Genomic DNA, 12,909 nt, shown 5'->3' with positions numbered 1-12,909 from the left:
TACAGGAAAAAGGAAATACAGTAGCTGAAATATGGCACTCCTGGGAATCAACTTCTAAACCAAATAGAATGCCTTTGAAATGATTAAATTTATTTGTGTATTAGTAAGAAAGCCCCACCACCATAAATAGTACAATATTTAAAAATAAAAAAAAATATATCTATCTAAGATAGATAGTGTATTTATACTGTTAGACTTCTTTAAGTGCAGAAGGTGGTTCAGGTTTTGCCCTTTTTTTTAAATTAAATAACTGACCATATGCTTTATAAAGTTTCACTCAATCACAAAAGCCAATTATATCAAGGAATATGATATCAAAGTTGCATAATTTCATGTGGGACTGCCAGCAGGTTAAAGTCTTAAGTCTTTAACATTAATGTTCATTTTTAGTCAATGAATAGTTAAAAAGTTCTCAAATCTTCATATCCTCTTGAACTTGCCCTTCTAAATGATCCTCAGACTGCAATTTCTAGTTTGCAAATAAAATAATGCAATATGCATCATACTTCAAGAAAAGATGATGATGTCGAACTAACATGCTTCTGGATCTTTTCCCTGCTCCTTTCAACCTTCTTTATAATTTCTGCCACTATGCACACTGATGAGGTGAGACCCAAAAGAAACAACAGATCTGCAAGAGAAAATAAGTTGGGTTTTACATTTCTTTGAAACTTACAGTTGCAAAGCTTAATAGCTTACATTTTTCTAGCATTTTACCACAATTTTTTTTTTTTGAGGCAGAGTCTTGCTCAACAGCCCAGGCTGGAATGCAGTGGTGTGATCTCGGCTCACTGCAACCTCTGCCTCCCGGGTTCAAGCCATTCTCCTGCCTCAGCCTCCCAAATGGCTGAGATTACAGGCATGTGCCATCATACCCAGCTAATTTTTGTATTTTTAGTAGAGATGGGGTTTCACCATTTTGGACAGGCTCGTCTCGAACTCCTAACCTCAAGTGATCTGCCTGCCTCAGCCTCCCAAAGTGTTGGGATTACTGGCATGAGCCATGGCGCCTGGCCACCACAGCTTTCAAATACATTGTTTCACAACTATTCCATAACGTAGGCACAATCACCCTCAGTTAAAAATAAGAAAAGAAAAAAAGATATTAAATGACTTATCCAAAGTCATATAACTAGGAAAGGGAGTAGCCAGAATTAGAACCTAAGTCCTCTGACCACTTTCCCTGAAACCTTATGTGGCTAGCCTTTATCAGTAACACCAACAAAAGGAGTTTTTTTACTTCATAGATCACACAGCCCTTTAAAAAAGTACTGTATCAACAGTAGTAGACACTTTGAATGAAAATGCCTATCTGAAGATTAAAAATTTGACATTAATATGTTCTATTTCAAAGCATAGAAGACTTGTCTTTACAATAGTATCCACATTATCTCAATTCTTATTTACTGCTTGGAAAATTGCAGATGTTTCCTTAAAATGCCATTTTTTAAAAAAAGAGGAAGCAATGTGAATATGGAATTAAAATACTGAAATTCAACTAGTTCAATTTCAAGGTAAATTTTAACTTGTAACAAAAAATACAGTGACACTGTATAACTATTTTCATAAATACCCAAATTAAGAATTCAATAAAGGATAGCATTATTGTCAAATACATCATTCCTCACACTTACATAGGAAAACTGATTTTTAAATGCACTGTACTATACATATAATAAATGGTAACGTAAGAATAATGTGTAATTTCCAAATAATCTTTATAAAACATTCTACTATTTGGGTCAGACTGACATTTTGTGAAATTAGAATGTACAAACAAGAAAGAAGAAGAAAGAATTATTCGTTTAACTACTGAAAATTCTAACTTTAAAGAAGAGAGCAACTTGGTTTTCAGGGAGATTAAGTCTAGTTTTCTCTTCATACAAGATGGCATAGTACATAAAAAGTTATAAACTATACAGCAGGTTTTGATTTGCTACATTTGAGAATCACATAATATGATTTTTATAACAATTGATAACCTATAAAAAAGCAAAAACCAAAACCCTGGATTTAGGTGAGTAATTCCCCTGAGCTTTCCCAAATGAAAAAATAGATTCCTTTTTCAAATCAAGTGATTTACTTATTTTGCTATTTTAAAAGAATTTTAAAATTAAAACGAACACATTAGAAAATATGATTTATCTAAAGTATATAAATGATAAAGATAACGTTTTCTTTACCCAGTATGCTTAGGCTCTCAGTCTGAAAAACCTTTTGAAGTGGAGGAAAGTAAATAACTAGTAATTGTCCCATGATGGATCCAAGAACTGCATAGCAAAACATTTTATTACTGCAGAGTCCAATCTCAAACACAGACTTGGTCTGTTGGCAGAGCAGAGAGTTCAATTATTACTCCTTGGTCACAGAAATAACTTCTTTATTATATTCACTTCTAATTTTTAATAAGCAGTATAACTTTATCACTGAATTCTACAGTGTCAATTCTATGAAATCTCTTAAATTTTACTATTGTTTTGGAATAATTCAGATGGAATAAGGGTAAATATTAAAGTAGCTTTTATTTTATTTATCAAGAAAGGGCTTGCTTAAAAAAAAGTGACACTATATAAATGAGACCATTTTTAACATCCCAAACATCAAGAAACTTTATTTGTATTTTGCGAAATCATTTCTTCTTTTAACATCCCAAACATCAAGAAACTTCTCTGTAGTTTGCTAAATCGTTTCTATCCATTCTCACTAAGGTAGATATCTAAAATCCTTTCTTGGAGAATGGACCTAATTATGTGTGTACTAAAAAAGTAAAACCACTTTTCATAAAAAAATAATTACAGCTTCTTCAAAAATTGGTCAATTAGTGAGAATTCACTGTACTCGGAAGTTCTAGCATGGCAAATGGTAATATAGTTAAGAATTCATAAAGTGCTTTAAAGCTGAAATGAATAGTCACGCCTCAAATGAAACTAGTTTTTAAGGACAATATGCTCTAAAAAAGTACCACAAAGCTCTAGCCCATTATTTTCTATCAAAACACTTAGACCAAGAAGCAGCAGTCACATCTTAAGATACAACAAGGGAAGAAAAGCAAAATTAAAATGTCCTAAGCTTTGACACAATGACAGGAGTGATGGGAAAAAAATTGGCACAAAACTGCTATTGTACTCCTAGCAATACTGTCTTCTAAGATGAGATTAATAAAATCTCAACAGAACCTACGAGGTTTGTTCTATGCTCAGATAATGTTAACCATGATCTATCTTATAGCTATAGCCAGCTAAACCCAGACGACAACACCTGTGAATTATTAATACTTTTATGTTCTAGTCAGACATAAAGCTTACCTCCCGCAAATGCCCCATCCTCACTGTGACCAATGGCACATGTTTATAAGAAGGCTATGTCTGGGGCTGCAATCGGTGGTTACAAAATTAAGCAAAGCTTAAAACCCATAATCTTTGCCTACTTATTAGAAAGCAGTCTACTCAAGTGAGTCAATCAAGTCAATCAACTAAGATCACCTAAACATACCTGGGATCTGGAACTTAGTGCATTGAACATGTCAAAAAACACAAAGCATGTGAAGGTCATTGTTGTGTCTCGAGGTGTAATCACATTGTCTCGTAGCTGTCAAGAGGTAATAACGAAATTACTTTTCAGTGGCTGAATTTAATGGATAAATAACATGCTTTTTAAAAAATATAAATATTTTCTTTCTATTAGGAAGAAATAGCTTTAGCCTAACATACGAAACGTAAAAGCTACCCAAATTTCCTATAAATCACCTAGCGAATAGTTGTAATCTACATAATAAAAAGTAAAAAAAAAAAACTCATGAACTATATATTAGATATTAAAATAGTTATTATTTAAAAATAAAGTGGTTGTATGATTTTAAGACTCAGGTTTTCAAAATTCTCTCTAAATTTTCATTTCTTTTTATTGTATCTGATACTTCTCTGCAGATTTATTCTAATACATGAATCAATAATTTTATTTATCCATAAAGATGGAAATCAAACTCTTTTAAAATGTTCTTATCATATTTTTCACTAAAAGAGGCTCCCTTAACTTCCCAGCCTTCTGGGTAACCCATCAAAATAACTAGGAATCCTATTATATATATAGAATTCATGTTAATATAGCAGCTTGGCCAGTGAATATACCTCACGCCAGAAGACAAACAAAGTCCCACAAACAATGATTATTGATGAAACAAGTATTTTAAGTATCAAGTTTTTAGTCAAAATGCTGTCTTTCCAGTTGCGAGGAGGTTTACGAATGACATCTTTATCCACTGGTTCTACTCCAAGGCTTAAAAACAAACAGAAAAATAAATTACTTTCAAGTTTTAAGGTTTGGATTTGTTACTTTCACAACCTCACTAACCTCAATTATTCAGCAAATTAAATGCTTTCTTATGGAAACAAAATGTTGAATCATAAAGAAAACCTTGGCTATGATTATACAAAAATAACACTGATTTTGTCACTTTTTCTCTCCTCTTTAACTTATTTGTTTGGCACAATTTGACAGGGGATAGATAATCAACTTTCAAAAAACCATCCAATTTATTTACATGTAAGTTTACCTCAAATACGGTGTGAAATACATGACCTACCAACTGAATTTTGAAGTATCTTTCATATAAAGAGGTTTTGACTGGGATGATTTGCTGGAGTGGCCAAATGACATCTATCACTCAACTATTCCATTAGCATTAAATTTTTTAAAAAAGTTATGACACTCAGGTCCTCTAATACTTTCCCAAAGTCTCTAAAACTGACAACAGCAGAACCTAGATAATAACACTGAACCCAGAAATTTCTCCATTATATCCAATTTTTAGAAATAAAAGGCTTACTTCCTGAGGACAGGGATAGCACCTATTCCTGATCTATTCTCAACCTTACGCTAGGCATCTCAGTGGAAAGGCTCAGATCTACACTGCATGCACACTCAAAAATAATAAATAAAATACGCACATCACACAATTTATAATATAAATGTTAAAACATTTGCTGCAAAGTTTTCCAACACTGTCCATAAATCAAGTTTTAAAACTTAATTATCAGGGTAGCACACATTCCTTGTTTTTCCAGCTCATGCAATAAAAAACTCGTACCTCTGGGCTGGGGGTCCATCCATAATAATATTGATCCACAAAATCTGCATGGCATTGAGAGGATTAGGAAAGTTCATTAATGTAGCCAATGAGATTAAAGTTAATGCTGCTATACTCCTGTTGAAAAAGAGAGTCATTTAAAAATATCAGCATAGTAAATCTGTTGATTCTATGATACCACTTAAAAATTTCACTACTACTATGGTTTTAAAGGAAGACTATAAACTATTCTTCATTCATGTGGACATTTTAAAGCTAATAGTATTTTAACAAAGGATTTTCAAGATGTTTAGCCAACAGGAACAAATAAAGAATTTTTATATGTGCATGATAGTTTCAACAGTATTTCGGTAACCGTTTTTTGACTACACGATACCCGTTCTACTTTTGGAAAAAGATACCAAGAGGAAACAATGAGATGTGACTCATCCCTGATTTCATGAGCTATTAAATAAATCACAAAGATTTATATATTTTGATGATATAGACATCTAATTGTTACATTTACAACCTATTTATCATGCCACTTTAAATTTCTGAATACAATAAATTTTCTTTTTGGAAAACTGACATATGAACAATGCTCAGAAATATAAGGCAGATAAGTTTCTAGGCAGTCTGCTTAGGTTCTATTTTTCATATAATTTATCCAGAAGACCCATGGTGACAAATTCCTTGCAAACTTACGTGCTCAGCTGGAATCTAACGAAATTTTTAATGTTATTATAAATCCCTTTACCCTCTTCAATTGCAGACCTGAAATTTAAAAAATAAAGATGAAGTGAGAAAATATTATCATATAAAAATGTATCTATACTAAAACACTGTGGAGCTAATTTTGAAAATAAATTTCCAGCCGGGCACTGTGGCTCACGCCTGTAATCCCAGCACATTGGGAGGCCGAAGCTGGCAGATCACCTGAGGTCAGGAGTTTGGACCAGCCTGACCAACATGGCAAAACCCCGTCTCTAATCAAAATACAAAAATTAGCTGGGTGTGGTGGCGCATGCCTGTAATCCCAGCTACTTGGGAGGCCGAGGCAGGAGAATCGCTTAAACCTGGGAGGCGGAGGTTGCAGTGAGCCGAGATCACACCACTGCACTCCAGCCCTGGCAACAAAGTGAGACTCTGTCTCAAACAAACAAACAAACAAATAAATAAATAAATAAATAAAATTTCAACTAACACAACACATGTATCAATATGGAAACATTTATTTTAGCAAAGAATTAAAGTCAAGCCTAAGCTCTACCTGAACTAATTTGTCACAGTATTAAAATTCTTATTCTGAAGAAGATATTTCAACATTAAAATCATACATTGTCTCTCCCCACAAGAGAAAATACTTCACATTCATAATACATAAAATGATTTTTTGTTTTTGTTTTTGAGACAGGGTCTTGCTCTGCTTCCCAAGCTGGAGTGCAGTGGCACAATCTTAACTTACTGCACCTCGACCTTCCTGGCTCAAGCAATCCTCCCAACTCAGCCTCCAGAGTAGCTGAGACCACAGGCTCAAGTCACCACTCCCAGCTATTTTTTTTTGTATTGTTTGGAGAGATGGGTTTTGACATGTTGCCTAGGCTGGTTTCGAACTCCTGGGCTCAAGTGATCCATCCACCTCAGCCTCCCAAAGTGCTGGCATTACAGCCATGAGATACCATGCCCAGCCATGATTATCTTCTTCACCTTCCTCTAAGCTCATTTTTCTTAGTGGTACAAAATGCAGAGTAAAGGTTTAAACTAATGTATGTCAGGGATCAAATGGCAATGAGATATATAAGAATTATAGAATTTAAGCTATGTGGTGTTCCTACACATCAAGTAGATCACATGTTGCAGAGGAATTAAATAGAGAACACAGTTTATAAGGATTCATATAAATTCTCTCATTCATTTAGCTGAATCCAAGAAAATCTAGGCTTTTTAATCAACTTCCCGTTTCTCCTAAGAATTCTATATAATTCTAATAATGGAAAGAAAAAACTCGTATCTTTGCAAAAGCTTGGCAAATACTGTGAGTCCTGAGCTCCCAAATGTTTTGCTGTAGGCCAAATCAGAGTAATAAAACAGCCTGGAACATATAATTAGAATTTATCACTAAACTCAGGTCATCCAACAGGTGGCTACCAAAAATAAATAAATAAATAAATGGGATTCACATGATCCCCAACTGAACACTGTAAAACTGACACCACCATGTATTACACTGGAGTCTTAATTGGAAACTGTGGCTTACACAAATAAAGCTTTCTAAATTTAATAAATTATAACATTAAATGAGGGCAACATGAATAAATTACTGATATAAAAAAACAGGTATGGATGGAAACTTCATAATTTTCAATATTTATTATAAGGCCCAAAAAAGAGCCATACATATGCATAATTCTAACTACTTGAATTTAACATAAAGGCCATTACTATACCGTCATATTAGTGCCCAGAAAAAGGTGACATGTGGCTGGCACTTGGCAAATATTTCTTAAAGGAGAGTCCTGCCATTTACTATGTCTGTTCCAGCCACACAAATCATTTTCTTCAGAACTATACAACAGACCATAAAATAGGATAATTACCCTAGAAAAATGGTTTAGTTTACCTAATTTTTAAATACTAATTCTTTTCCAGTTGAATTCTCTAGGGGTGGGAGACAGGAAAGGATAGGGGAAGATTCTCTGATAGGCATTCACTGAAATAAAGCTTACATTATGGTTTGAAAATCATCATCCACTAGGATCATGTCTGCTGCCTCTTTGCAAACATCTGTACCAGTCTGGCCCATCGCAACTCCAATGTCTGCAGCCTTCAGAGCAACTGCATCATTTACTCCATCTCCTGTCATGGCTACAACTGAACCGTTCTTCTGCAGTGACTACAGTGGAGCAGAGGACAGGGGAGAGGAAGGAATTCTGATAAAAATGTTGCTTCCATACAAAGCAATAAACAAATTCTCCCTAATTATTTTTCACATAATTAAGATTAGAAATAATATAGACCACCCATTTTTCAACAAACTTCAACAAATGGAGATCTCAGTAAGATAAAGCTTAGAAAAAGTTGCTACTAATATTTCCATCTGTGAGAACTGTATCTCTAAATTCTGTTCTTCAAACAACTATACAATGATTCTCAACCAGGGGCAATTTTATCTCCCAGGGGACATGTGACAATGTTTGGAGATGTTTCTGAGTGTCGTGATTTGGGGGATGTCACTGGCATCTAATGGGAAGGGGCTAAGGATGCTGCTAAACATTCTATAACACACGAGGCAGCCCTTCACAACAAGGAATTATCTAGTCCAAAATGTCAATGGTGCCAACGTTGAGAAACTCTGAACTACACAATGGCTGGTTATCATGATTAATAACTTAAGACCATTAACTACTGGATACTATATCGGTTGCTTTATATATAATTGACTAATATAAATAATCATAGCCTTTTAAGTATTGTTCACACTATCACAACACTATTTCCTTGCTGTATTTATTTAGTTTCTAACTTATTACCGCTATTCACACTGGGAAGACTTGGCTATGGACCCCAGTTAGAACATTCTTTTATACTGTCTGTTTAAAGAAAGCTACATTTGCAGATACTTCGTTCAAGTTTTCTTCTATATCTTACGCCAACTAAATTCTCTATTAGTGTTTCTATGTCAAGCTGTTACAAAAACAAACACTGTTTTGCTTCACAGTATTTCTGACCTTGATGCTCTACTTCCTGTAATGCAAACATAACAAAAGTAAAGTAGCAGCATTTTGTATACAGAAATAAAACAATCTGATTCTTAGACACTCACCTTAATAATTTTCATCTTGTGCCTTGGGCTAGCTCTGTAAAATACTGCAACCTGTTAAAATACAAGATACACTAAAAATTTTCAATATTAAGATTTCCACAGAATAACCCATGCATTCATAACTAATGATGAAAAACTCATCAATTTAAGCTGTATTTAATTTGCCACTGAGATCAAGCTTAAGCAATATGCCATATGTTTGTTAAGACATTCATTTGATATGGTCATTTCGATCTTTACCAAAGGTACCACAGGAAATACACAATCTAAACAAGTCATCCAATTTATACCATTATGTGTAAACTCTGGAGAGAAAACAGCCTTATTCTTGAAATGTTCCAGAGACAAAAAAAGGAAAAATTCTCTTGCGTCTGTTTCCTACAACACTCACATACAACTAAAATAGCCTTTTCCCTTTGTTCTGTCTTCAGGAGCAATAAAGAACAGCTGCTTCTCAATGTCTGTAGAGCCATTTTTTAGTGTCAAGTGTCTGCTCATTCCCTTTTACTCAGGTTAACTCATTAGCCTCTCTTCCACTGTACCTCTAAATTGCTTATATGATTTTATCTCTCCAAAACACGTATTTAATCCTTTGTTCTGACCCCATCTCCTGATCTCCTGAAATCCTTTCACTGTGTCCCAACAAATCTTCTGTATTTTTTACTCTTTTTCACTTTGCTCTAACCTAGTGTTTCCACAAAACACTGCCATCCCTATAACCTCCTCAAATAGTACCACCGGAGGAGCGTAGAGGTAGAGCATGGTATCCTCTATTCTCCCTTCATAAAACCTCAGTTCTGAATGTCAGATGAGACTGTCACTCACTAACTGTAGGCATTCACTGCTCCAGAGTTCACAACCCCTCATTTCACAATGATTTTTAACTTCTGCCTCACTGTCATGTCACTCTCTCCAACAATATTTACAAGTTATGGTGATTTCAATACACATAATACACCATTCTCTTTCCCACTCTCCTAGAGGATTAGTTCATATTACTTTTCTCTCCTCATACCTCCAATCTGTCCCCTTTCTCTAGCCTCCTTCTCAGCTGACCACCTTGCTTCCTACTTTGGAGAAATCAGAATCAGAAGAGAATTTCCACAATTCCCCCAACTCAGTATCTGTATCCAGGAACTAAACTGCTCTGGTTTTACTACAATGAACTGAATAGGCATCTACTGCAGGTCAAAGATTCTACCTTCCTTACCTATTAAGATCATTACTCCAGAAATTCTCCTCCCTCCTGTGCCAAAATGTTTTCCTCACTGCTACATCTTAACCATCAGTATACAAAAACATGTTGTCCCTTCCATATAAAAAAAGAAAACCACTTCTCTTCCCTTCCCATTTCAGCTGCCACCTTTTCCTTTCTTTTCTTTACTATTATTATTATTATAATATATATATATATATTTTGAGATGGAGTCTCGCTCTGTCGCCCAGGCTGGAGTGCAGTGGCGCGATCTCAGCTCATTTCCGCCTCCCAAGTTCATGCCACTCTCCTGCCTCAGCCTCCCAAGTAGCTGGGACCACAAGCGCCTGCCGCCACGCCCGGCTAATTTTTTGCATTTTTAGTAGAGACGGGGTTTCATCTTGTTAGCCAGGATGGTCTCGATCTCCTGACCTCGTGATCTGCCCGTCTCGGCCTCCGAAAGTGCTGGGATTACAGGCGTGAGCCACCGCGCCCGGCCTATCATTATTTTTTAATGGAAGAAGAAACATGTTTGTATACTGACGGTAAAGTGCAGCAGCAAGGAAAAAATTTTGATACAGGAACAGGGAGGATTTTTGGAGCAGAGTTCCTTAGAAAGTTCCTACACTTGCTGTCTCCCATTCTCTCTGAATCCATCCCATGATCATACTGTTATCACAACTGCACTGAAACACGATTCATGACTTTCAAAGACCCTCACCACCACCACCACATTGCTAATGCCTACAGTCATTTCTCATCTGACTTAACCTCTCCACCACACCCTAACATAGATGATTAGTCCCTCCTGAAACACCATCTTCCCTTGGCTTCCACCACCACCAACACTGGTCTTCCTCCTACCTTTTTGGCTGTTCCTCTTGTACAGAATTCTCCTGATCTCTCTTGATGTCTAGATGTTGGAGCACCCCAGAACTCAGTTCCTTTCTCTATAAGAGGTCTCAGAATTCCCTACGCCTCAGGTGAGCATACCCAGGCACATGGCTTTGGATTTTACTTACACGCATTTATTTGAATGCATTTTTATCTCAAGCCCAGACATTTCTTCTGAAATCCAGATCAGCAAAACTAATTCCCATCCCTACTCCACATCTCCTCAGATGTCTCAATCTTGCTCCTTCCTATCCTCTGTTAATGAAAAGTACATATGTGCAGTTGCTGAGGCTCCAAATTTGGGGAGCCATCCTTAATTCCTCCATTTTTCTTATGTGCCAACAAGCAGTTTGACAGCGAATCTTGTTGACTCCACTCACAAATATATCCAGAATTCAACCACCTTACTCCACAACCATTGCCAACACTCTGGGCCAATACCTCCAAAGTGACTTTCTTATTTCTGCCCTAGTTTCCCCCAATTTGCAACACAGTAGCCAAAGTGGCACTGTTAATACAGAAGTGAGATCACGTGTCTTCTCAAAACCCTCAAATGATTTCACATCTCTCTCAGAACAAATGCCGAAGTCCTTTATCATCTACCGGGTCCCTCAAGAAATGCACATCTCACGGCACTCCTATCATTAGTCTTTTCCTGACTGAACTACATTGGCCTCCTGATTGTTCCTCACACATGCCAGGCACACTCACTTCCAGCCTTTGCCCTTGTCTGGAATGCTCTTTCTTCAGATATAACATGGGTCCCCTTTCTGTCAAATAGTACCTTCTCAGTGAGGCCCTCCCTAGTCATACTATCTAAAAATTTCAATCTTCCTCTCTAATCATTCAAATTTTGCCTTTTTTTAGGGGGGGGAGGGTGCTCTTAAGCACTTATTTAACATAATATATATCCATTTATCTTCTAAGACTCAAGAAGTCAGAGATTTTTGTCCTATACCAACGGTGCTCTATAAAGACAAATAAAATGAATGAACAACTGAATATATGTCAGTACTACCATAAAGACTGTTCCCTGGTTCTCTCCTTTTAATAAAGGTCTAAATAAAAAAAGGTATTATTTTCTTAAACAAAAGACTCTGCTGGACTGTAATATCACATTGCTGATTATCCCTAGGCAATCCAAATATCATGAATCACATAATTTATATTTGGGAAATATCCTTTCTTTCAAAAAAGTTCAAAAATCCATTCAGAAACTCTTCACTGTGTCTTTAAAAAAGACTCAGTTACATATATATCCAAAACATACTGGTAACCTTCTAAGTGAAAACTCTAATTACTGCAGAAATTAATCATGTAGCACACAGCACTGAAATATAACAAGTGTTTGCCAAAGCTGCAAAATAAATCTGTTAGCGAATGAAAGGTCTTGACTGTGAGTTGTCCATGTACTTGGTGTGTTGAACAAAGAATTGAACCAAACACACAAAGGAATAAAAGAATGAAGCAACGAAAGCACAAACTTACTGAAGCAAAAGTACACTCCACAGAGCAGAAATGGGCTCGAGCAAGTGGCTCATGAATCCCAACTACAATGTTCTTCAGGGATTTTTGGGTTGTTTTTTGTGTTTTTTTTTTTTTTTTTGAGGTGGAGTTTCACTCTTGCTGCCCAGGCTGGAGTGCAATGGCGCGATCTCAGCTCATCACAACCTCCTCTTCCCGGGTTCAAGCGATTCTCCTGCCTCAGCCTCCCAAGTAGCTGGGATTACAGGCACAAGCCGTACCATGCCCGGCTAATTTTGTATTTTTTAGTAGAGACGGGTTTTCTCCATGTTGGTCAGGCTGGTCCCAAACTCCCAACCTCAGGTGGTCTGCCCCCCTTGGCCTCCCACAGTGCATTACAGGCGTGAGCCACCATGCCGAGCCATTTTTTTTTTTTTTTTTTTGAGACGTAGTCTCGCTCTGTCA

The 12,909-nt window shown here is 36.2% G+C and overlaps 1 protein-coding gene across 9 annotated transcripts in view; it reads right to left on the bottom strand.

The window, feature by feature from the left end:
- ATP2C1 (ATPase secretory pathway Ca2+ transporting 1) overlaps window positions 1–12,909 on the bottom strand; it is a 157,968-nt gene that overhangs the window by 14,865 nt on the left and 130,194 nt on the right. For 5 of the 9 annotated variants that reach the window (XM_077991005.1, XM_077991006.1, XM_077991007.1 and 2 more), the window contains 8 exon segments: window positions 8,892–8,942; window positions 7,795–7,961; window positions 5,774–5,842; window positions 5,087–5,203; window positions 4,128–4,275; window positions 3,493–3,588; window positions 2,184–2,325; window positions 507–631 (listed from right to left, as the gene is read on the bottom strand). In XM_077991005.1, coding sequence (XP_077847131.1) covers window positions 507–631; window positions 2,184–2,325; window positions 3,493–3,588; window positions 4,128–4,275; window positions 5,087–5,203; window positions 5,774–5,842; window positions 7,795–7,961; window positions 8,892–8,942 — 915 coding nt within the window. 9 annotated transcript variants of the gene reach the window in all.

This window comes from Macaca mulatta, chromosome 2 (genome assembly GCF_049350105.2).
Source record: "Macaca mulatta isolate MMU2019108-1 chromosome 2, T2T-MMU8v2.0, whole genome shotgun sequence".
NCBI classification, from domain to species: Eukaryota; Metazoa; Chordata; class Mammalia; order Primates; family Cercopithecidae; genus Macaca; species Macaca mulatta.
This window is presented reverse-complemented; position numbering and strand designations above follow the sequence as displayed.